Below are 22,625 nucleotides of genomic sequence, written 5' to 3' on the forward strand. Positions count from 1 at the left end.
CTCTCAAGTCACAGAGATCTGTGTAGGGGCTGAAGTCAGACGGATTCCAACCTGAGTCTTGGTTATGTGCCAAGTCGTTGCTTCACTTGAAAAGACAAGCACTTCCTTGAGACTTTAAGGGGCTGCAGGCCTGTCACTGTGGCAATTGTAGGGGATAAAGAGGCAGAGACAGCGGGCTGTGCATAGCCATGTATTTTATTGTATCTGGTGTCTTTCTTATTTTACAAAATAGGTAGAAGAGCCCAAAATGCAAAGCAGTCAACAATGTCTGATGGGAGGCGGGTGTGGGGCCCTTCCCCTCAGACCCTGGCTGACTGGGGAGAGCACTGAATGGGACAAGCAGGCTTATTAATAAGGAGCAGCAGCATGGCAGGGTGCTGACAATAGGTTGGAATTGAATCCTATCGTCCCTGCCCTCTAGGTGAGCTCAGGAGCCTCTCTGGGTAGACTAGACGAAATAGAGGGAGAGGGGACCCTAGGGAATCCTAGGGCATTGTGGGAAGCCGGGCAAAGATTCTAATGAATGCCCTCACACTGGGTTCAGATGGTGTGCCCATCTTTTTCTTCCCATTCCCCTAAGGCAGCCACTAGGAGGAGTGAAAAGACTCAAGTTCAGGAAATCCCTGACTCACTTCCATGCCTCTATATCTAGATAGGGGTCATGGAGAATCAAAGAGCTGTCATCAGAGCAGCTGACAGCCGGGGTGGGGGGTGGGGTAGGACCTTGACAAGCATCATCCAGGACACTGCTCGCTCCCACTTCATCCCCTGGCCACCACTCCCACCATACAAGCAAGGAGGAGGGAGAGGATTCAGGGATGAACCAGACATCTGGATCCCAGGCTCTCCTAAGACACTGAGAAGTGTGTGGTGAATTTCTGGGACATTGCTAAGGACATAAGGCCTTCTGGGAAAGTCTGGAAACTCATACTCTGCTGACCCAGGACAGCAGGCCCGTGGAACCTGGCAGTGACAGCCCACCTGGCCTTTCATACTCTGCCCAGCCTTTCTGGTTTCTACTCCAGCCAATTCCTAGGACCTAATCACTGGGCTCAGGGCCAAGATTTTTCTGCTTTCTTGTCCCCCCTCCTACAGGGTTCTCAAAGGCTAGGCTGAAAAGCCAGCCAGGGACATGGACAAAGCATGTTCTCTGAGAAGGGAGTCTCAGAGGAAAATCTATGAGATTAGGGATGGGGAAAGCACCATAGCAGGAGACATTCTGTCTAATGTGATTTCTAGAGTGGGGTTGGGAGGCGGAGAGCCACTCAGTCATTACACCAGGGGTATCCTTAGCACTGGGTATCAGTCGAGAAGGGGGTGAGAGCCGTCAGGGGTTGGGAATTTCCCCCTCCCAGACTTAGCTTGCCTACTCTCGCCACTTAGCTCAGGGATCTGGACTGCTGAAGCTCCAGGATATTGAATCCCCACAGCCCCCAGGGTACAGGTAGGATGAGGACAGACCTGGGGAGAGGAGGGTTAGGTTCACCTGGACTAGGGCTACAGCGTGGTCACCCCAGGACACACTAACCCCTCTCCCTGGGGAGCTAGATGACATTATCAAAGAGTTGCATGGACCTCATGATGTTCTCGTCCTGTGGTCATGGCATGAGGGAGGCAGGTGGAGAGAGAGAAAAAAAAAAAAGCTTGTCAGAGACACAGAAAAAGACATTTAATCAAAGATGGGGACATTCAGGAAGAAGAAGGTTACCTAGGGGAGATCTGAGGTGGAGAAGGGGTAAATCTGCCCTGGTCATGAGAGAACAGGGTTGGGAGGTAGGGTGTGAAGTAAAACTGAGGGGAGCCTCTTCCTGTTTCACAGATTTAAGTCTAGAGTTCAGAACAGGGACGTGTAGAGAGTGGAGCCATACCTGTTGACAAGACTCAATGAATTCCTCGATGGTCACCACGCCGTCCTTGTTTCTGTCCATCTTCTGTAAGAAGGTGGTCAGGCAGGGGAATGAGGAGAGCAGTGGGAGAGAGAGATACTTAGGTAAGTGGCTTCTTGGGCCCGGCGTCCTTCCCTCCACCCCAGGGCCACCAGCCTACCCAGCCCCGGGCACCTGGAAGAAGCTCTCCACATGTTCTCTTGGGGCCTCCTCCCGGAGGGCAGGGTATGTGTACTTGCCCATCATGTCATAGATGGACTTCATAATGTCAAGCATTTCCTGTTAAGCCAAATGAGATTTCTCCTAAGAGCCTCCAAATTTAGAGGCCTAGGGCCAAGGACAAACCTCACTCACCCCTACTGCTGACACCTATGATGTCACCTACTGCTGACACCTATGATACTGTATCTATGATCTGTTGTTCTGTATCAGATCCCTTTGCATATTAGTGCCCAGCACCCCACCCAGCACCCCGCCCAGCACCCCACCCAGCACCCCACCCAGCACCCCACCCAGCACCCCTCTTGCCCCCCCGGTGGCCCTGCACCTCCTTTGTGATACAGCCATCCTTGTTGAGGTCGTATAAGTTGAAGGCCCAGTTCAGCCTATCATCTATGGTACCCCGAAGAATCACCGACAAACCAGCCACAAAGTCCTGGAAAGGGGGTGGAGGGAACTTTGCCAAACATCCCTTGGGTTTGGCATGGAAATTTTGGCCCCCACATAAGCCCGGAGAAACAGGCTTGTGTAACTCATCTCTCCTAGCTCACCTCAAAACTGACAGAGCCATCATGGTTGGTGTCAAAGGCATTGAAGAGAAAAGCAGCATAATTGCTGGAGTCTGTGGAGGAGTGTGGGACATGAACATGGCCTCCAGGCAGGCCAGGTGTACTCCCTTCTCCTCAGCACTCCCAGAACCCTCTTCCCACCTCAGCCTAGGGATGGGCAGCTATCGCCCCCTTGGGTGTCTGACTCCTCACCTCCTTGGGGAAAGAACTGAGAATAAATCTGCTTGAAGTTCTCCTCATTGACAGTCCCGCTGGGGCATTCCTGGGCGGGGACAACCAGCCTGAGCAGACACGCAAACCCCTTTCCCTTTCCACTCACCACCCTTTGAGAGACTCCCAGAAGGAGGAAAAAAAATCATCCTGCCTCTGTGGAACTTGCCACAGAGTTCTAGTAAGGACTGGCAACAGACTTCTTCCCCATGTACAAGTAAACATGAACTAAACCACCACAAGTCCAGTTTGCCAACCCCAGTGCCCCAATCTCAGGCTAGAAGTTGGGTCTATGGGCCCATCTCCCTCTTCAAAGCAGCCAGGCAGTATTTCCCAGTACCTGCAGGTCAGCTAGGCCTCTCCAATCCAGCCCTTGCCCAGCTGGCTACACCCTCCACTCACGTTCTTGAAGCCTCGGTACAGGACCTGCAACTCTCTGCGTGTGAACTTGGTTTGTTCCTGGAGCTGTTCCAGACCCTCAGGCCGGTGACACACCGTGGACAGTTCAAACTCATCCTCCACGCTGTCTGCGGGGAGTGGTAGGGGGATAGTTTTGCTTCAGGTCAGGTCCCTGACATCACTTGGATAATCTTCAAAGTACTCCCTTCTCCCTGCCCCGTCTTCCACACCCGAGAGAACAGTTTGCCAGATTCAGAGCGAGAACGTCAACGGAATAAAAGACACTAGTGAGCTTCTAGGTCCGTTGTGACTAAGGCTATGCTTAGCTCCAGACTCAGCACTGGGCCCTGGCCCTTGGTGGGAGACAGCCTCTTGTTGCATCTTCTCATTAAGGTGATAGAATGGACCCTCCCCCCCCCCCACTCCCTCCTCCCACACGCCAGAAGGTGGAGCCTTTCTTGAACTAACTTAGAGCTGCCCAATCCTAGCTCTGGAGGGCCCATAACCCAACCCGATCCCAATCAGCCCCGCCCATCGCAGCCATGCCCGAGCCATGCCCCGCCCAGCTCCAGCCAACCATCATTCAGACCCAAACTCCACCCTCAGTCCCACCCCAGCTCCCATCGTCCATCCCCCCAGGCAAGTACCCCCATCCCGCCCCAACCAGGAGAGTAAGTCACCTGGGTCCAGCGGGCGGGGTCTGTGGGGGCGGAGGGAGGCTGGGGCAGCTAATGCTGAAGGGAGCGAATTGTCACCGAGGCGGCGGCAGAAGACCAAGCCAACTGTAGACACTCCCCTGACCCCACACTCACAGGAAATCTCACAGACTTGAATGTTTCAACACACGAACCCCAGACCCACAACAAAGGCACATCACAGTGCACGCAGACATTCATGACGAAATGGACTCCCCATAAACAGTCCCCTTCTTTTCCCAAATTAACTCCCCATGGTGGCACCATCCGAGTGATGCAACTTTAAGTGCTCAAATAACTACTGGGCCTTTCTGGCTTACAAAATTCAGTATGCTTTTATAAGGTGGGCAAGGCTCAGCGGAAGAAATGGAACCTATAGGCAAAAGGTCACTACTCAATTGGGGACCACTCAGTTGAAGATCAGGCTAGGACAGAAAAAGCCTGGTATCTTGACATCTGGGAAGCTGGGCTCCATCCTCTACACCTGTCACCTGTAAGGCGCGGGTGACAAACATTCCAAGGTCTAAAACAGTAGGGAGGCCACAGAATTGCAGACCAACCTCACTAGCTAGCCGCACCCCCACCCCCCACCCCCCCAGCCATGGCCATGCTTGTGCAGGCTCAGGCTTTAGGCCTAACACACTAGCCCTGCTTTACCATTTTGCAGGCTAGGGATGCTCGCAAGCACTCGTGATCTGCCTATACATTCCAGTTGGTAGCTACACCCTTCACATTCAGACCCAGCCAGTTCCCAATTCCCATCACACGTCACTCACACATGCACGCACGCAGGCACGCACGCACGCACATCCCACCCCTAGAAACATAGGAGAGACACTTGCTTTCACTGACTGAGGGCAGGGCTTGGGGCCCGCAGCACGGCAGCAGCTTGAGGAAACGCTGCTTCAGGGCTTTTTTACTGGGCCCTGGAGGGTGGCCTGGGAAGAGAGAAGACCCCAGGAAGGCACATTAACTCCCACAGCCCCTCGGTTCTCTGTTTGCCTGTTTGCTCCCCCACCAATCACAAATGAACACTGGCTGGGGTAGGGGTAGGAAATGAATGGGGGGCTGTATAGACGGGCAGGATAGCTGGGGCCAGGTTGCCTACTGGGTCTTATAGGCATGGAAAGTCAGCTGGGGCCAGGCTTGGTCTCACTGTCTAAGGAGAAAAGCAGGCAAGGGTGAAGCAGCCTTAGAGTGCTCTAACTGCTAACTGGGGTAATATCTAAGAGACTGTCTGAATAGGAATCTATCTCTCTTTTTCTTTCTTTCCTCTCTCTCTCTCTCTCTCTCTCTCTCTCTCTCTCTCTCTCTCTCTCTCACACACACACACACACACACACACACACACATGCACACATAAGCATGTTGTATAACAATAATTTAGAATGGCAAGTGACAAGAGAAGACAGAACACTTGATGGCCTAAGCATGTTCCAAACACAAAGTTTTACCCAATACTCTAATATACACAAATATGATCAAAGTAAAACATGATCACACCTATGGAGAGCCATATAGACCATCTCATGCACAGCATGATCAAACCACATAAAATATACAAGGACCCTCAGGCATCATAATGTTATGTATGAAGGATCTCAAGGCATGATGACCAAAGTTATTATGACATAGTCACGACATTCTGACCTAGATCTCTGTGAAGGTTAGTATCTATTGTTAACTTGACTGGATTTAGAACCATCCAGAAAGCCTGGCAGTGGTGGTGCACACCTTTAATCCCAGCACACAAGAGACAGAGGCAGGTGGATCTCTTTGAATTCAAGGCCAGCCTGGTCTGCAGAGTGAGTTTCAGAATAGCCAGGGCTACAAAAAGAAACCCTGTCTTGAAAAAGCAAACAACAACAAAAGAATCTCCTAGGAGACACACATCTGGACATCTGGTTGAAGAGGAGAGACCTACCCTGAATGTGAGAGGCAGCATCCCATGGGCTGGGGTCCATTCATATGAATAAAAAGGGGACAAAAGAGAAGGTGGGCTGAGACCGGTAATAATGTGTGTTTCCTGAATGTGACAGCTTACTGTAACCCTCACTACGCACCTCCCTGACATGATGGACAACACCTACAACTGTCTGCCAGTGGTCATTTCATCACAGTAAGAAGTAACTGATACAGTAACTGGTTCCAGGAGTGGGGTTGTTACCACAAACCTGGGTGGTTTGTAGGCCTTTAGAACAGATTTATGAGAGAGACAGACTGGCCGGGCAGTGGTGGTGCACACCTTTAATCCCAGCACTTGGAAGGCAGAGGCAGGCAGATTTCTGAGTTCGAGGCCAGCCTGGTCTACAGAGTGAGTTCCAGGACAGCCAGGACTACACAGAGAAACCCTGTCTCGAAAAACCAAAAAAAAAAAAAAAGAGAGAGAGAGACAGAGAGAGAGACAGACAGACTGAAGCCATGGGATAGAGAAGGCCTAAGACACTCTAAGTAGGGCTTACTGGGCCATTGCAGATAAGCATGCCAACAGAAATGCAGATGGTAGGGCTCAGGACATTGCTCAGTGGAAGAGTACTTGCCCTTGAGAAGATATGACATGAACCTCTGCAGCTGAAACCTCAGCTGCATTGGAACCCTCAGCGTGCTGAAGGTGCCAGAGCTATGGGAACCATCAAGGAAAGCTGCAGGCATTAAGCAGAGAAGGTTCACGAGAGACTACAAGTAAGGTGGAAAGGAACTACCCAAGACTTGCCCAGGTGATGCCACCAAGACCCCCAATAACAAATGCATTTTGTATTTTGCAGAAGTTACTGTTTGCCTTGCTGGGTTTAATTCTTCATTGGTCAAGTCTGTCCCCCATCCCTCTGGTGGCTTTTTTTTTTTTTTTTTTTTTTTTTTTTTTTTTTTTTTTTGTTTTGTTTTTTTGCTTTTTTGAGACAGGGTTTGTCTTTATAGCCCAGGCTGTCCCGGAACTCACTCTGTAGACCAGGCTGGCCTCAAACTCAGAAATCTGCCTGCCTCTGCCTCCCAAGTGCTGGGATTAAAGGTGTGCGCCACCACTGCCAGGCTCCCCTCCCTCTGTTAAAATGAGAATAGTTGCTCTGTACTGTTGCATACTGGGACATCAACACGTCTTTTTACTATTTTAGGGCTCGCAGTTAAGAGATCGCCCTGAGTCTCAAAAGAGACTTTGGGATCTTGAACAAATTTAGAACTGTTAAGATTCTGGGAAATCTTGTGCCAAGGAAAAAAGCTCACTAGGTGAAAAAACAAACAAACAAACAAACAAACAACAAAAAAAAAACCATTAGTCAGGCAAACCTGTTGACCTGAGTTCAGTCTCCAGCACCCAGGTAAAAAGTGGGATGTGGTAGCACACATTTGTAATCCAGGCGCTCCTATCGTTGTAATTCAACCATAGAAACCCAATGACAAACACCCGAAAAACCCACCCTTTATTCAAAATTATTAATCACTCATTTATTGACCTCCCTGCCCCATCTAACGTCTCATCATGACGAAACTTCGGCTCCCTACTAGGAGTCTGCTTGATAGTACAAATCACCACAGGCCTGTTTCTAGCTATACATTACACATCAGACACAATAACGTTTTCATCAGTAACCCATATCTGCTGAGACATAAACTACGGATGGCTAATTCGATATATACATGCAAATGGAGCCTCAGTATTCTTCATTGGGGAGATGGGAGCCAGAGACAATCACTGAGAAGCTCACAGGCTTGCTCGCCTGGAGTACATAACACAGCAGCAGCAGAAACCAGAGAAACCCCTCATTCAATAGAAAGTGAGAATGGACTCCTGAAGGGTGACCTCTGACCTTCACATCATGAGGTAACCAAGAGCCTTTGAAGACCAGGGATGGAAAAGTTGACAAAGAATATATTTGTGATGGCTGGGTTTAGAATCACCTAAGGGGACACACCTCCATGTGTGTCTGTGGTAGTTTGAATGAGAATGGTCCCCAGAGGCTACTATGTTTGAATACTTGGCCCCCAGTTATTGGAACTGTTTGAGAAGGATTATGAAGTGTGGCTGTTTTGGAGGAGGTGTGTCACAGGGGGTGACTTGGAGGTTTCAGAAGCTCATATTCATTCATTCATTTCCCCCCTCCCCAGTGTCCCAGTGTCCAGTGTGTGTGTGTGTGTGTGTGTGTGTGTGTGTGTGTGTGTGTGTGTGCTGCCTGCAGATCAGGATGTAAAGCTCTCCGCTGCTGCTCCAGTGCCGTGCCTGTCTGCTTCCCACCAAGATGACCATGGACTAACCCTCTAAAATGGCAAGCAAGTCCCCAGTGAAATGTTTTCTCTTCATACGGTGTCTCCTCACAGCCCAGGAACAGTAACTGTCTCTGAGGATGTTTCTAAACTGCTTTAACTGAGGAGGGAATCCCCACCATGAATGCGGGCAGCAGTATTACCAGGCTAGGGGCATACACTGAATGAAAAGTTAAATAGGAGAGACTGAGCTGGGCGTCAGCATTTAGTTCTCTGTCTTCTGACTGGGGACACAATGCAACCAGCTGCTTCAGGGTCCTGCAGCCACAGCTAAAGACAGCTTACCACCCTGCTTTCCCCGCTATGATGGACTGTACATCCACCCTGCCTTCCTCGTTACGGTGGACTGTACATCCACCCTGCCTTCCCCTCTATGGTGGACGACTATACATCCACCCTACCATTCCACTATGGTGGACTACACATTGAAATTATGAGCTAACAGAAACCCTTCTTCTCTTAAGTTCCTTTTGTCATGTATTTTGCCTCAGCAATGAGAGAAGTAATAAATACAGTCACCACATACATGGCACCCACACACCTATGACTGTCCTTCATCCATAAAGACCTAATTTGTCCTGGTGCATGCTCCTGTCCCGCTTGAAATCCTCCTCTCCACAGCACCCTCAACCTTCCTTCAGAGGAACAAGGTTCCTTGTCCTGAGTCCTTCACTGTATGACCAGCTCTTTGAAGGTGACATAGCAAACTTTTACACAGTGACAGATCTTAGACAACTGGATGTGATCATTCATGCCTATAATTCTAGCACTTGGGAATTGGAGGCAGGAGGATCAGGGGTTCAAGGCTAGCCCAATGAATATGTCTTCCTCATTTCTACATGTGTCTGTCACTGTAGTTGAACCCTGGGAGACCCTAACACAATTACATGTGTCTCTCAGCTGCACTCCCTACTTCTACAGATCCGCTGGAGTCGGTACCCGGACTAAGGTTGATGTCATTCCTAATGGGGACCAACGTTCTCCAGTTACATTCCTCTTCTGTCAGAGCTCTCTATGCCAGGCTCTACCCATAGGATCAGCCCTTGTTCCAAGGGGGTGACTGTGTAAGGTCACAGCCTTCTCCCCTCCAACCCATCCCATCTCACCCGAGGAGTCACTGAAAGGTAGGGGGAGGCAATGGGCCAAGCAGGGATCAATGGTGGCCTGGCCCTGGGCCCAGGCATCCATTAGCCTGCACTCTGGTTTCCTGAAGCCGGATTATATATACCAGGGCCTCTGGTGGTGGTGTCAGCCGCCCAGGCGGTGGGTGGCTCTCCTCGGCTCCCACCTTCCTTGCTCCCCGCCCCCCTCCCACCCCCGTCACCTGCTTGCATGTTCCTAAGCCTGTCTCCTCTCTTGCATATTCTGTGATCATGGGGTTTTCCAGACACCCCCTTGCTCACCACCACAGTCTAAAGGGGATGGTGAATTAGAGGCAAATGACTTCATCTGTAGTGAGAAGCTCGGGCCAGCTCCTCAGTTGGTCTGGGTCTGACTCCTTGTTTCCTACCTCAGTAACTGCAGGGAGAGGATGGAGGGTGCTCTTATTGAGCCCCAGAACAGGCAATTCCTAGACCTTCCTCTTGTCTCTGCCTTCCTGAACATCTTTCCAGTTCTGCCAGCCTCCTCACCCCCTTCCCTTGCCTGTCATGGTTCTTGCCCTGTCTCTAATATCACAGGGTGACAGTGTGCAACAGTTACAAGATTCTTGCTGTGAAGAAGAAGGGGAGGCCAAAACTCTGGGCAGGTGGAGTGTGGGTGGTCCCTGTGTACTGGCAATGCTACCCTCCTACCTGACATGGGACAGGAGGATGGAAGCCTTAGAGACCATCCTTCACTTACTTCAAGGAGTTTGGGAGATGAAGGGCTTTAGATATCCAGGCTAAGACCTGATCCACTCTTGATCCCAAGCCTGGAGCCACAGATGTCTTGGTCACAATGTTCCTGCTCTTGTGCCCCCGAATCCTCTCCCACCTTCTGCCTCAGTGTGGAGCTATATATCCTCTGACAACACTGGGAACAGATACACATTCAACCTATGACCCAAAGAGGCTGAGCCATGCGTCCTGCCCAGCCTGGGAACAGAAGCATCCAGTATCTCACAAAGTCACGTTCTTGTCACTTCGACATGCATGTCTCTGTCACATACACAAGCTTACACACGAACACAGAGGGACACCCCATGTTTCACACAGTAAATTTACCCCCAACCCCATCCTGAAAACCGTCATACATCCTGAGAGTCACTGTGGGACCCTGATTCCAAAAGAGACTTATCCCGGTGTGCTTTCTGGTTTCCTTCTTTACACTACACAGTGTGCCAGAAGGCTCTTAGTGTGCCCAGGTTCTTCTCACTCTCTCCATCCCCCTCCCTGTCTCCCAGATGCCAACCTCTCTTCCCTTTGTCATCTCCCATGAATCCTGTTCCCAGCATTCCCACTTGTCCCTTTTCCTTGGCGCCTCTCACTCACCTGTTCGCCCTGCACCCGGGCATGAAGATAGCACAACCCAGTCCCCAAACAGTAACTCAGATATGCCCAGCTACCTGGGTTACCTTCCAAGGAGACAGGCTCAAAGAGGCCAAACTGTTCCAGAACCTTGACAAAAAGAACCAGGACCACGAGTACAGCCACCATTTCCAGCCCTTCCAGGGTCATGGCAGTCCTGGGGCATGGCCCCACCTACTGATGCTCAGACAGGACACAGTGTTCCACACCACTTCCCCCTCAGACTCCCCTGTTGAGTATGGCTGAGTAAGGCTGCCCTGCAGTCTCCCTCCCTGTCTCCGGCCCTGGGTCTCCTCCCTTCCCCTCTCTCCCCGCCTCTGCCCCACACACCTCCCAGCCACAGCCTCCGCCTTTTTCCTCCTCTTCAGACTACCTCAGCCTTTGGCCAGCACTTCCTCCACAGGATCTTTTGGTGTGAGGGAGACGGGCTTAGAAGAGTGACTTGCTCCAGCTGTGGAGAGCTTCCCCAAGGCACTTTGTGATGCAGGAGGGGTCAGTGAGAACAGCTGAGCTCTAGAAGGTACTATGCAGGATATGTGTGGAAAACTGAACTGCAGCCGGGTAAGTAATTGAGGGTAAGAACACATCATGAGTACTGGGTGTTTTACTGTGTGTACGTCCCCTTTTATGTGTGTCTGTGTTTGTGTGTGATTGTGTGCGTGTCACAGAGGTGCGTTTGGGAGTATGACTGGCTTGAGTGTCTGTGTGTCAATCTGTGTGGAGATTTCTGAGTGTGTGGGATGAGGTGTGTGTTTTAGGAAGTTTCAGGTCTGGGATCCGAGGTCGGGTAGGCATGCATGTGCTGTACAGTGAGACAATGTCTATGGTTACATGAATAGATTGATAGAGAATTGTGTGAGAACATAGGTGAAGAGAAGACGAGTGACCTCTCCAGTCAGAAGGACACTATCAACATCGATTGCGGTTGTCATGGAGACCGTGAGGCGGGAAGCACTCTCTTCCCACAGGCCACAGGCAGTGAAACTGAGGTCCGGAGGAAGGGAAGATTAGGTCTCACCACAGAAGCAGGAAAAAGGCCAGTGGCCCTTTTATGACCCTCCAGGAAGGGAATTTACTGAGGTTGCCTCTGCCACTCAGACAGCTAAAGCTCCTGAGGGAAGGTGGGGGAGCTGTGTTTTCCTCTTCTTGAGGCTACAGACTCATCCTGATATGCCAGAGCCTGACCCCTCCTTGGGGAGGAGCCCAGGATTATGAACCCCGTGACGTCATTTTCTACCGCCTTGAAGCATTTCTGAAGTCTCTCCCTTCCTGGTGTGGGGCAGTGAGTGGGGGTGGAGAGGCCTTCAGCGCCTGTAAACCACAAGACAAGGGCTTTCTGAGTTAACACCGTTACCATGGCATTGCAACTGAACACTCCTACTAGATGATGCACTGGAGCCTACCGATGCTGTCAAGGGGAGCTTTCCCTATAAATCTTTGAAGGCATTCCCCTAAGCCAGACCCAGAGTTAGCTTATGGCCAATGTCAGTGCCTCCATTTCAACATAGTCTGATTCTAGGCCTATCCTCTGTGGCCTCCTTCTTGAAATGTTCCACTTTTGTGGGGGTGGCCCTTTCGAGGTTCCCACTCTGAAGCTCCAGGATTATTGGGTCTCGGGCGGGAACCAATCCCTTTGAAGGTCCAACTGCACTTCTACAAAGCTACCACTAGGGGTCAGTGTCTACCTCATACCCTATCTCAGCCCCGCGTTCCGTTTACCAGGTTGGGGAGGTCTAGAAGGGAGTCAGTTCACAAGTTGGCTGCAGTTTCTCACACCTTAGAAGTTACTGCTTCACAGATGAAAACAGTACATATCCCAGGAGCACACTCCACCCATGGCATGTAATGCCCTTTTACCATCAAGAGAGCCCTCCCTTCAGCCACTGTCACACAGGTGCCCCGACCTGATGACCATAGACTCATCACCCTCTATGCCTATGAAGCCTTCCCTTTTCACTACCCTAGAATCCAGAGGTATCACCCACCTTTCCAGGCAGCTGAGCTCTCTTTGCTCTCCCAGCCCTCAGCCCTCAGCCAACTACCCAGTCCCTTGAGCTGGGTGGGCTGAAGCAGCACATTCCTGTAATAACCGCAAGTGGCTGCAGGAGGACTAGGCATTCAAGGACAGCCTTGGCTACACAGGTCGTTTAAGGCCAATCTGGGCTACTTGAGATCATAGTTTTTTGTTTTGTTTTTTTTCAAGACAGGTTTTCTCTGTATAGCCCTGGCTGTCCTGGAACTCACTGTGTAGACCAGGCTGGCCTCGAACTCAGAAATTCACCTGCCTCTGCCTCCCAAGTGCTGGGATTAAAGTTGTGCACCACCACTGCCTGGCTTTTGCTTGGCTTTTTGTTTGTTTGTTTTGTCTTTAAAATCCTGTTGAATCTGCAAAATGTAACACATAACTCAATAATGTTAATAAGCAGAAACAGAAGAAAAGAGTTGGGTATAGTGGCTCACTCCTTTAGTCCTAGCATTTGGGTGGCAGAGGCAGGCAGGTCTCTGAGTTCAAGGCCAGCCTGGTCTAGAGTGAGTTCTAGGACAGCCAAGGCTACACAGAGAAGCCACATCTTGAGAACAAAAACCAAACCAAATAAAAAAAACAAAACAAAAAGTATTATTTGGGGGAAGAGTTCAGGGAACTGTCACAGCATATGATATGTGTGGAGGTCAAAAGACAACTTGTAAGACTCTCTCTTACCTCTCAGGTCCCACCCAGAGCTGGAATGCAAGTCATGAGGTTTAGTGGCAACTGCCTTTTCTGGCTGAACCACTGATGAGTGGTTTTTATTTTTTTATCTTTTTGGTTTTTTTGAGACAGTTTTTTTTGAGGAGTGAATTCTCTAGAATTCACTCTGTAGACTAGGCTAGCCCGAAACTCACAGTTCCTCCTGCCTGCTGAGAGCTGGGACGGAAGGCGTGTGAGCACCATCACCTGGTGCCTAGCTGAGTCTTAGCATGTGTGTGTTTCAGCTTCTCACCTTACAAAGCTTTTGGTGGCAGTGAATGGACCAGAGCATGAACACTGGACAATTTCGTGAGTGCCGAGTAAGCATTGCCACTGTGACTGACAGACAGAGCACTGCCACGGGGTTCCGCAGCACGCAGAAGTTCACAAATGGAACGTTCAGATTTGTTACTGTGATTATTATTATTTTTTACTGTTTTTTCCCCCCAGACAGGGCCCCCCGGTTTAGATTTATTTTACATGTATATGTATTTTGCCTGAATGTATATTTGTGTACCACATGCATACTCGGTGCCTGTGGAGGTCTGAATTAGGGGTCAGAAGTGGAACTGGAGTTGCAAATGATTGTGAGCCACCTTGATGCTGGAAGCCAAATCCAGGTCCTTTGCAAGAACAGTAACTGCGCCGGGCAGTGGTGGCGCACGCCTTTGATCCCAGCACTTGGGAAGCAGAGGCAGGTGGATTTCTAAGTTTGAGGCAACCCCACCCTCCCCCTGGGGAAAAAAACACACACACACAGTAACTGCTCTTAACTGCTGAGCCATTTCTCTAACCCCTCACCAGGGCCTTAACACAGCCTAGCCCCACCCCAAATGCAATTAGCTGGGAAAGGCCTTGAATCCCAGATCTTCCCGCCTCTGCCTCAGAAGTGCTGGGATTACAGGTGTGTTCCACCAAACTGAGCAACATTTCTATCCTGATGGCTTCTCGTGGCGACCCCTTCAAATCTTCAGCAACTAGCACTGAGCACCTTGGACTGACGAGGTAAAGAAGGCTCAGGGTGACTTTCTCAAGGCACTTGACTGAGAAGAGCTAACTTGGAGACTGGACTAGATCTCAATGCACCCTCAACTAGATTCTAAGTGCTGGGATGGTAAAGAGGCTAAAAACCAACCAACCAACCAATCAACCAACCACAACAGTAACAAAACACTCCACTGGACCAAGCAGGCATGGTGGCACACACCTGTCATGCCAGCGCTGGAGAGACTGGGTCAGGAGGATCTCTCATGTTCCAGGCCAGCCTGGGCCACACAGAAGAAAACCCACGAAAAACATAAGAAAGCAACATACACAAATTGATCCCAAGATGGAACAAGGTGAAGGAGATCCAAACGCCAGCCTGTGATTAGGTGAGGAGACAGCCCCCACCGAGAAAAGCTCATTTAAGATTGTTCTGTTGTGTGGCTACTGTATGACAAACTGTTCTAGTCAGGTCACTAAAAGAGTTATATTGCAAACGATTTCTAATTGGGAGGTCAGGAAAAATCCAATCTAAGATGGTATCATGTACTGAGGAGCAAACCCAGGGCTTTGCAATTGCTAGACAATAGTTTTACCACTGAGCAGCTAGAGAGGACTCAGTAGCTAACAGCACATACTGCTGGTGTTCCAGAGGACGTGGGTTCAGCTCCCACACCCAACAGCTCTCTGCCTCCTGTAAAGCTAGCTCCAGGAGACTTGGTGCCCTCTTCTGGCCTCAGAGGGCATCTCCACAAACATGTTATACAGACGCACTTTTGTTTGTTTGTTTGTTTGTTTTTTGTTTTTAAAGTAGTTCTACCATTGAGCTACATCCCTAACCTTCGGAGTGTTTATTTTTTAAAGTCATATCCTGAGTCCAGGATCTTGCTATGTAGCTCAGGGTAGCCAGGTTCTTCTGCCTCCACCTTCTAGGTCTGGAACCAATGTGCACCCGTGTCTAACTTTAAGCTGACCATACATGTCTGGAACACTAACACTCACAAGGCTGAAGCATACAGAGCTTGGAGTTGAGGCCAGCCTTTACTACACAGCTAATTCCAGGCCACCCAGCCATGGCTATATAATGAGAATCCATCTTAACACAATGCTGGCTCAAACATTGACAGTCCACTTTAACAAAAAGATCAGCATTTGGTAAGCACACTAGTTATCAGTATGCATTAGTTTATGGCACCTCCATGATAAACCTGAGAGGAACTGATATTCATCAAGTGACTTTTCCCAAGAAATGGTTAATATTCTAGAAAAGGATGACTTTGGCCACAGCCTGCCGTCTGGTAGCTCTCTCAGCCATCTCTCCGACAGTCTTGGTAGTGTCGAGAAGACAGTTTATGTTGTGAGAACTAAGGGTGACAAAATTTAAAAGGGCTGGATTCTAAGAATGCTAAGCAGACTACCTAGATTAAAAGAGGCACCATCTTTCTGCGTCCTGCTGCTGGAGAGAAGTGCAGACCCACAACCCCGCGTTTGAATGTCCTGTCCACGTGCCTTCCTTTTTCCTCCGAGCTCTCAGACCTTGATCCAGCCTCACAGTGACTCCTGATTCTAAATCTACCACTTGTCCTGGGAAGTAAGAGACAGCTCTTCTCCAGAGTCTCTCTTCTCCTACAAAAACTTTTCAAGTCTTAAGAGTACAATGAGAGACTGTTATAGACTTGACTTGGCTGTTCCAAGGGCTTTAATCATCCAGTTTGCAGTGCCTGGGGATCAGACTCTGGGTGTATCTCCTATGAGGCAAACACGTGACTTGTGAGCTGAACTTACAGAGGTCAAGCCAGGAGATGGTGGCATATGCACAGGGAGGCAGAGGCAGGAGAATCTGAGTTCGAGGCCAGCACGGTCTACAGAGTGAGTTCCAGGACAGCCAGGACTACACAGAGAAACCCTAACAGTCTCTAAAAACCCAAACCCAAACCCAAACCCAAACCCAAACCAACCAACCAACCAACCAACCAACCAACCAACCAACCAACAGAATTCATGAGCGTCCACCTGCCTTTGCCTCCTGGGTGCTAGGCTAAAAATGAGCTCCTGTTCACCCAGGCTGAATTTTACTTTTTATTTTTAAGGATGGGCTCTCACTGTGTATCTGTAGCCCAAATTACCTGAGTACTTCAGGTTAGCCTCAGACTCATGACACTCCTCAGCCATGATGCTCAGACTTTTTTTCTTTTGAAGACAGGGAAGACAGGGTCTTTATTGTTTTTTCTTAGTTTTTTTTTTTTTGAGACAGAGATTCTCTGTTTGACAGCCATGGCTGTCCTGGAACTCACTGTCTCAGAGATCTGCCAGGCTTTGCCTCCTTCACAAGGTCATGGTTTTTCTATGTAGCCTTGGCTGGCTTGATACTCAATATGTGACCTAAAACAGTTTTGAACCCCTAGCAATCCTTTCTAGCCTTGGTTTCTTGAGTGCTAAGATCATGTGTATGTGTGGCCAGACTGTCTATAACGATGTTTGTTTGGGTTGGTACTGGGGACTGAACCGAGAGCCATGCACATTGAGGTGAACACTCTATGACTGAGCCATATAGCCAGCTCCAGAGGGAAATCTTAATGGACTCACTTTAGGCAAAGTGAGAACTCAAGGCTCAACTGTTAGGGCACTGGGCCGGTCCTTCCCAGGCATCTCAAATCTCACCACAGAAATGCTGCTAGCATTCAGTCATTTACTATCCACAGTTCAAGTCTGGAAAAATACTGCCTTGTGGAGGAGCCTACACTCTAAGCCACCTGCTCTTCACTGTCACTCTGTCAGCAAAGACACCAAAGCCTGTGTCTCAGCCCCCAGACCATTCCATCTCCAGCTAATCAAGAAGATACTGCAGCCCCCAGCTGCATCAGGTGATTAATGACCTCCCTAGGCGTTGGGGCTATTTTGGGTCCTGGAAGTCATGTCCGCAGTGATTGAGAGCTGGCCCCGCCTGGCTTCAGCCATCTGTCACTGGAGACAAGCCCATGCAGGGGGCTTGAGAGGATACATGCTCCCCAAGAGACTTGTAAGTATGGCTCTCACACAGCCCCAACACTCCTTCTTCTGAAGGCACATGGCATGAAGCAGCCAAAGGCCCTGAATATACTCCAGGGGCTCAGGTGGAACCCTATGTAATGAGGCAGAGAACTACAGATCCCGGAATGCCATGGGGCCAGATTGTTTCAGTTTCTTTGAAGCCAGATGAGGGGAGAATTCCAGGTTCTGTGGGCCCAGGCAGCCCTAAGGAAACCTAAGTGGAGGTGTGTGCAAACCTCAACAGCATCATATGGAACCCACAATTCACAGCAGAAATCCACAAACTTCCTGCCAACGTACAACTTCATGAAAGCTAGTTAATCTGACTCAGGGTTCTCAAACCAAACTCCAAAGCGTTATAACCTGGGCAGTCCTAGGGATGTGCAATCCAGGATGCACAGTCTTGGAGACATACAACTCCATCTGTCTGGTCAGGTCATTGTTAGACATCCCCCCAAACCCAAGTAATGCAATACAGGGCTGTGCCTTTCCTGCTCAGAGGCAAGCTTCTTCCTTCTATCCCCGCGCCCTGCCCCTTTCTTGAGGCAGTAAGCAGCCCTATCCAATGTTGTGAGCCCTGATGCCCGAAGCTTCCTTTATTCTGATGCTCTGTGAGTGATCCTTATCCCCTGCTCTACTCTGTGAGCGGAACTTGCCCTCTTACCCTGATTATGTGTGAGCCCCTGCTCCCTCCGATCTCTGTGAGAAGAGAAGCCCTTCTCTCCACTTCTAGAAGGCTCCAATCCCAAGCCACTCATTTTTAGAGGGGTCCTCCCTTCCCTTCCTCATACCTGGCGACAGTGACCCAGTCACCAACTGGTAGAGAGATCGAGCTGCCTGCCCCAACGGGCTCCGGCACCTGCGAGGGCAGCGGTTCATGGCTTGGCTGAGAGCACTGTGTCCAAGCTCCGCCCCCAAGGTCCCTGACTGAGGGCGGTTCCACCCCCATTAGAGTGGGTGGTGCGAGAGGGCAAGACTGACAGGCGGAGTGTCTCAGACCCTGAGCCTCTCAGCTGCAGCAGGTTCCTAGTCTCACAGAAGCACCTTGACCAGGTCATGTTAAGCACTCTGCACCCACCCGCAAAGCTCTTAGAGACCGGGGGTGTGGCGGAGGGGCAGGGCGTTCTCTCCTCACAGCTCTCTCTCCAAACGTCTTCTGGATTTCTGGTAAGGAAAAGAGGTATACACGAATTTTGAAAGAAAAGCTGGATGACTGATGAATGATGAATGATATATTTGTTTATTTTAGATCGGGTCTTGTCTGGCACTTACGACATGATTCAGGCTGGCCTCAAATTCGTGGCAATCCTCCTGTCTCATATTCCCAAGTGCTGGGATTACAGATGTGGGCCACTACAGATCTTATTTAGCCTTTATTGCTCCCACTTCAACCCCTCTTCCGGCCGTTTTCCCTACCCCCACCTCCCATACTAACACAGGGGCGCTATAGGGGTGAGAGGACATAGTTGTCATGGCAACTCTCCACACTTCCTGGACCAATGGGAGAGAAAACAGGAAGGAGGAGAAAGGACAGGACATTAGCTTAGGGAATCTAGTGCTGCCTCCTGGCTCCAGATCTCTTTCAAAACTATGCCCGTCTTTCGAGTCTTCTGTCTTAAAAAACAAAACAAAACAAAAAACCAAAAAACAAAAAAACCTCGACCATCACACGCTGGCTCCCAGCCACGTACAACAAGTAGAAGCCCCCTAATCCATTGATCTTCGTCCAAACCCCTTTCTAGGTCTTATTGCTATCAATAAAACTCTATGTAAATCCTTCCAGCACCTACAAACACTTCAAAATCCTGGAAAGGCCATAAAAGATGCATGCTCCCATTTCTTCTACTATGTGTGTGAAGGGTAGGGGAGCGAGCCTGTATTAAGAGGAGACTAATATCACCAAACACCACACCTTGTCCACTCGATCCCATTGGCAACTGTGCCCACGAGGAATTAGTTTCATACGCAGGACTCTTTGGCCACACGAGGGCGCTCCACCCCCAGGAACGATATTTTAAATTGCCAAAGGACCAAGACTGCAGAGATCCTAGACTCAGGCCCGGGGGTATGGTCAGTCAGGACCCAACTCTCAGCTCAGCTTGTACTGCTCTTCCTCAGCCTCTATTTAGATGGGGTTGCTGCTGAGCAGCACCGCCAAACAGCCCCGCTCGGCAGGTAAGATACGAAGAACCGAGGGTGAGGAGGCGGGCACATCCTACCCTACCCCTACTAAGAAACCGATTTTCCCAACTGCTTTGAGCTTTGGGTAAGACTGTGACGGTCGGGGTGTATCCGAGATGCTCGAAGTTATAACTTTAAGACCACTTTGCAGCCAGTATAATGAGCTAAGATGATAGAAATACAGACTCTTTCCCTATCCCAAATTCAACTGAGGAATTCCGCCTGCACAGGGAAGGGGAGGGCTGGAGCACGCTTCAGCACCGTGGACAACGACTCTCCTTTGGGCTCCAATCAGCCGACTCCAGTCACAAGATAAGCCTCTCATTACAAAAGAGAGGTCTCTATAGTGCTTTTTCTACTTCTCAGGTTGTGTGCAGAACTACCCACAGCAAGGATGCTGATGATTGGAGAGCTTAAGGTTTGGGTCCAGCCTAGGCTACATAGTGAGTCCAAGGCCAGGACTATGTAGCAGAACACTCTTATAATAAATTAATTAAAAATAAATAAATCGAGTAGACCAGCAAGGAGAAGAACATTTCACTAAAAGGGGAAAATTGGGGCAGGAAGCAAACTGGCTAACAGTACGTTAAGGGGCTCCTGGATCCTAAGAGGGCACAGAGTAGAACTGGATCCCACACAGGTAAACATTCTTCCTTCTGGGGGTCTTGACATGGCAACTAGGGTCTTCCCAAAGTCAATAGCCGAGACTTATTCTCAAAGCACAAGATCCTGGTCCCCTTCACTGCTTCTCAGGTTTTACCCTGACTCCATTAAGAAGGGCAAGGATATGGTCTTCCCCGCTTGCCCAGTGTTGTTTCTGTCTTAGGACAGACAGCCTCCCTTCTACTCTTGGTTGGAGTTCTTAGACTGTACAATGAGACACACAAATACAGAAATATGGAAATTTGGAAATATACAAAGGTGACAAAGTCGTTTACATAAGCAGAATCTACCTACCAAGCTCAGGACTCTACACAGATAGATGCACTTGGTCTCACTGACTCTCCCAAGGTGGGCCACAAAGTGACGCCGGGTGGGGGGGTGGGCACAAGGGGAGACCTTACTCCACTTCGTAGGCCCATAATTTCTATCTTTGGCTCCGAAGGAAAGCAAGAGGTTTAGATGAAGTTCTAATAAGGTTGCTGGAGATTAAAGGAGCTTTGCATGTCCAGAATGATCTGAGTAATTAGTTGTCCTCCTGGGTAGAAACTAGCCCAGCAGTGACCGAAGGCTCTCTACAGGGGCCAGGTGCTAGAACCCCAGGGTGTTTCTGCAAGCCAGGCTGTTTGGTGCTGAGTCTCTCTTTGGGTCCTTGAGCTATTTGCAGGAAATGGAGGGAGCAAATGGGGGACACTAAAGACCCTTGCTAACACCAGGAAGACGGAGAGTCAAAGAGGACAGAAATGCCATTAACACTCACAGCCCCCCCCCCAGCAGCCATCATGCATGAGTAGACAGCACCAAATGCTGAAACAACCCATAGCCCCACAACTACAAACATACTTTTAATGAATGCTCAGCTCAGAAGTCTAAAGGGATAGACCACCACCAAGTGACACCCTGATGCACCCTGGTAGTCTCACGCAGTTTCATACAGACTCATTCAAAGCACATAGTTGACCATGTAACAGACATACGGTTAAAACAAACTTCACTAGTACAGCCAGGGCCCTATGCAACCACACTCAAACATCTGGCAAGACCATAAACAGCACTGCCTCACACAATCACACTCACCCTGGCTATCACCAAAGCTCAAACACATGGCAACTAGCTGTAGGAGGTACACACACACATACATACATACATACATACACAGACACACAAGAACGACAGGTGCTCACGCACGTTAACACCTCCCACTCCAGACACACTCCTAGCCCTGTGTCACACACGCCTACACCTGCTGCCTCTCTACACCTGCCCCACCTGTTCTTCCTCAGCCCCCTAGGAACCCAAAGCTTTGACTCCCAGAGACTGCTCCCCAGACCAGCCTGGAAGGTACATAGAAACGGGGCAGAGTGTGTATGAGGGCCAAGCCAGAATCAGAGGGACAGAAGGGTCTAGGGGGATGGACTCCGCTCACCCTCCCAGGACCCCTGAGCCACCGACTCACCCGTAAGCTGGTCATAGGAGCCGTCCAGATCTCGGGATTCGGACAAACTCTCCTTTCGGCCTTGGCCCCGCATGGCCCCCGGCGCCCCGCTCCCGCCTGGGCCGTGGGAGGGGGCGCCGGGTGGCCGGGATAGGGCGCTCACACAGCGCCCCCTGGCGGCCCAGCGATCTGCTGGGGCTGGGGGCCGGGAGTAGGGGCTGGCAAGGCTTTTCTCTGGGGAGCGCTGGGTTTTAGGGCCCACCTCAGAGTCCTGGGGTAGGAGCAGGAGCCTTGGGAAGCAAGTGAGAGCGGAGCAGAAGGCAGAGTGGAGCAGAGAGCCGAGCCTGAGCCCAGCCGCCTCTCCTCCGCCCCCTCCCCGCGGCTGTCACTGCTGCCTCCCCCCCTTAGGCGCTGCTGGGATTGGCTCCCCCTACCCCCGCCCCCCATCCTCTGCAGCTCGGAGGAGGCACTGGGTGAAGGGGTGAACTGGAAAGTGCCGGAAGGGAGAATAGCTCTCCAGCTACACCACCCACTAAATTGCGGGGCTTAGGGAAAAGGGGGCCAGAAAAGCCCCGCTGTGAAGAAACCCCGCCTCCAATTCTCAGGCACCCGCACCCCCACCTCCAGTCAGCCAGTCCTGCAGAGCAGGGCCAGAGCCTGGAGTATGTCTGAGTCCCTCTTCCCTCTGATCTTCATCCCAGCCTTATTTTTTCGGTTTTTCCTCCAGCCGCCCGCGTGTTGCGTGTGTTCCCAACCAGCAGCTACCCTTCTCTAGCGGAATGGATGTGTGGAGCACCCGGCCTCTGGACATAGGCTCACAGGTGGCACTCGGGACATTTGTCTCTCTCAAGTTCCAGAAGGGGCC

At 50.4% G+C, this 22,625-nt stretch overlaps 1 protein-coding gene across 6 annotated transcripts; it reads right to left on the bottom strand.

Moving 5' to 3' along the window:
* Positions 1-177: 177 nt before the first annotated feature.
* Kcnip2 (potassium voltage-gated channel interacting protein 2) lies at positions 178-22,134 on the bottom strand. 6 transcript variants are annotated; one of them, XM_034512912.2, is made up of 10 exons: positions 21,782-22,134; positions 4,821-4,916; positions 3,964-4,065; positions 3,287-3,411; positions 2,867-2,936; positions 2,657-2,727; positions 2,434-2,541; positions 2,061-2,165; positions 1,869-1,931; positions 178-1,592 (listed from the first exon to the last, which is right to left on the bottom strand). In XM_034512912.2, the coding sequence occupies exons 1-10, from the start codon at positions 21,852-21,854 to the stop codon at positions 1,545-1,547; spliced, it is 861 nt and encodes a 286-aa protein (XP_034368803.1). In that variant the 5' UTR covers positions 21,855-22,134; the 3' UTR covers positions 178-1,544. The 6 variants fall into 6 exon arrangements, with proteins under 6 accessions (XP_034368803.1, XP_076779053.1, XP_076779064.1 ...); XM_076922938.1 differs by having other exon boundaries at positions 3,964-4,017; positions 21,782-22,133; XM_076922949.1 differs by lacking the exon at positions 3,964-4,065 and having other exon boundaries at positions 21,782-22,133.
* Between the last annotated feature and the right edge of the window lie 491 nt (positions 22,135-22,625).

This window comes from Arvicanthis niloticus, chromosome 1 (assembly GCF_011762505.2).
Source record: "Arvicanthis niloticus isolate mArvNil1 chromosome 1, mArvNil1.pat.X, whole genome shotgun sequence".
Taxonomy (NCBI): Eukaryota; Metazoa; Chordata; class Mammalia; order Rodentia; family Muridae; genus Arvicanthis; species Arvicanthis niloticus.

Coding starts and splice junctions, on each gene's coding strand:
- Kcnip2 (XM_034512912.2), bottom strand. CDS start 21,854: ATGCGGGGCCAAGGCCGAAAGGAGAGTTTGTCCGAATCCCGAGATCTG. Junction 4,917..21,781: donor CTCCTATGACCAGCTTACGG/GTGAGTCGGTGG, acceptor CTCTCTTCCCAG/GCCACCCTCCAGGGCCCAGT. Junction 2,937..3,286: donor TGTACCGAGGCTTCAAGAAC/GTGAGTGGAGGG, acceptor GTCCCCGCCCAG/GAATGCCCCAGCGGGACTGT.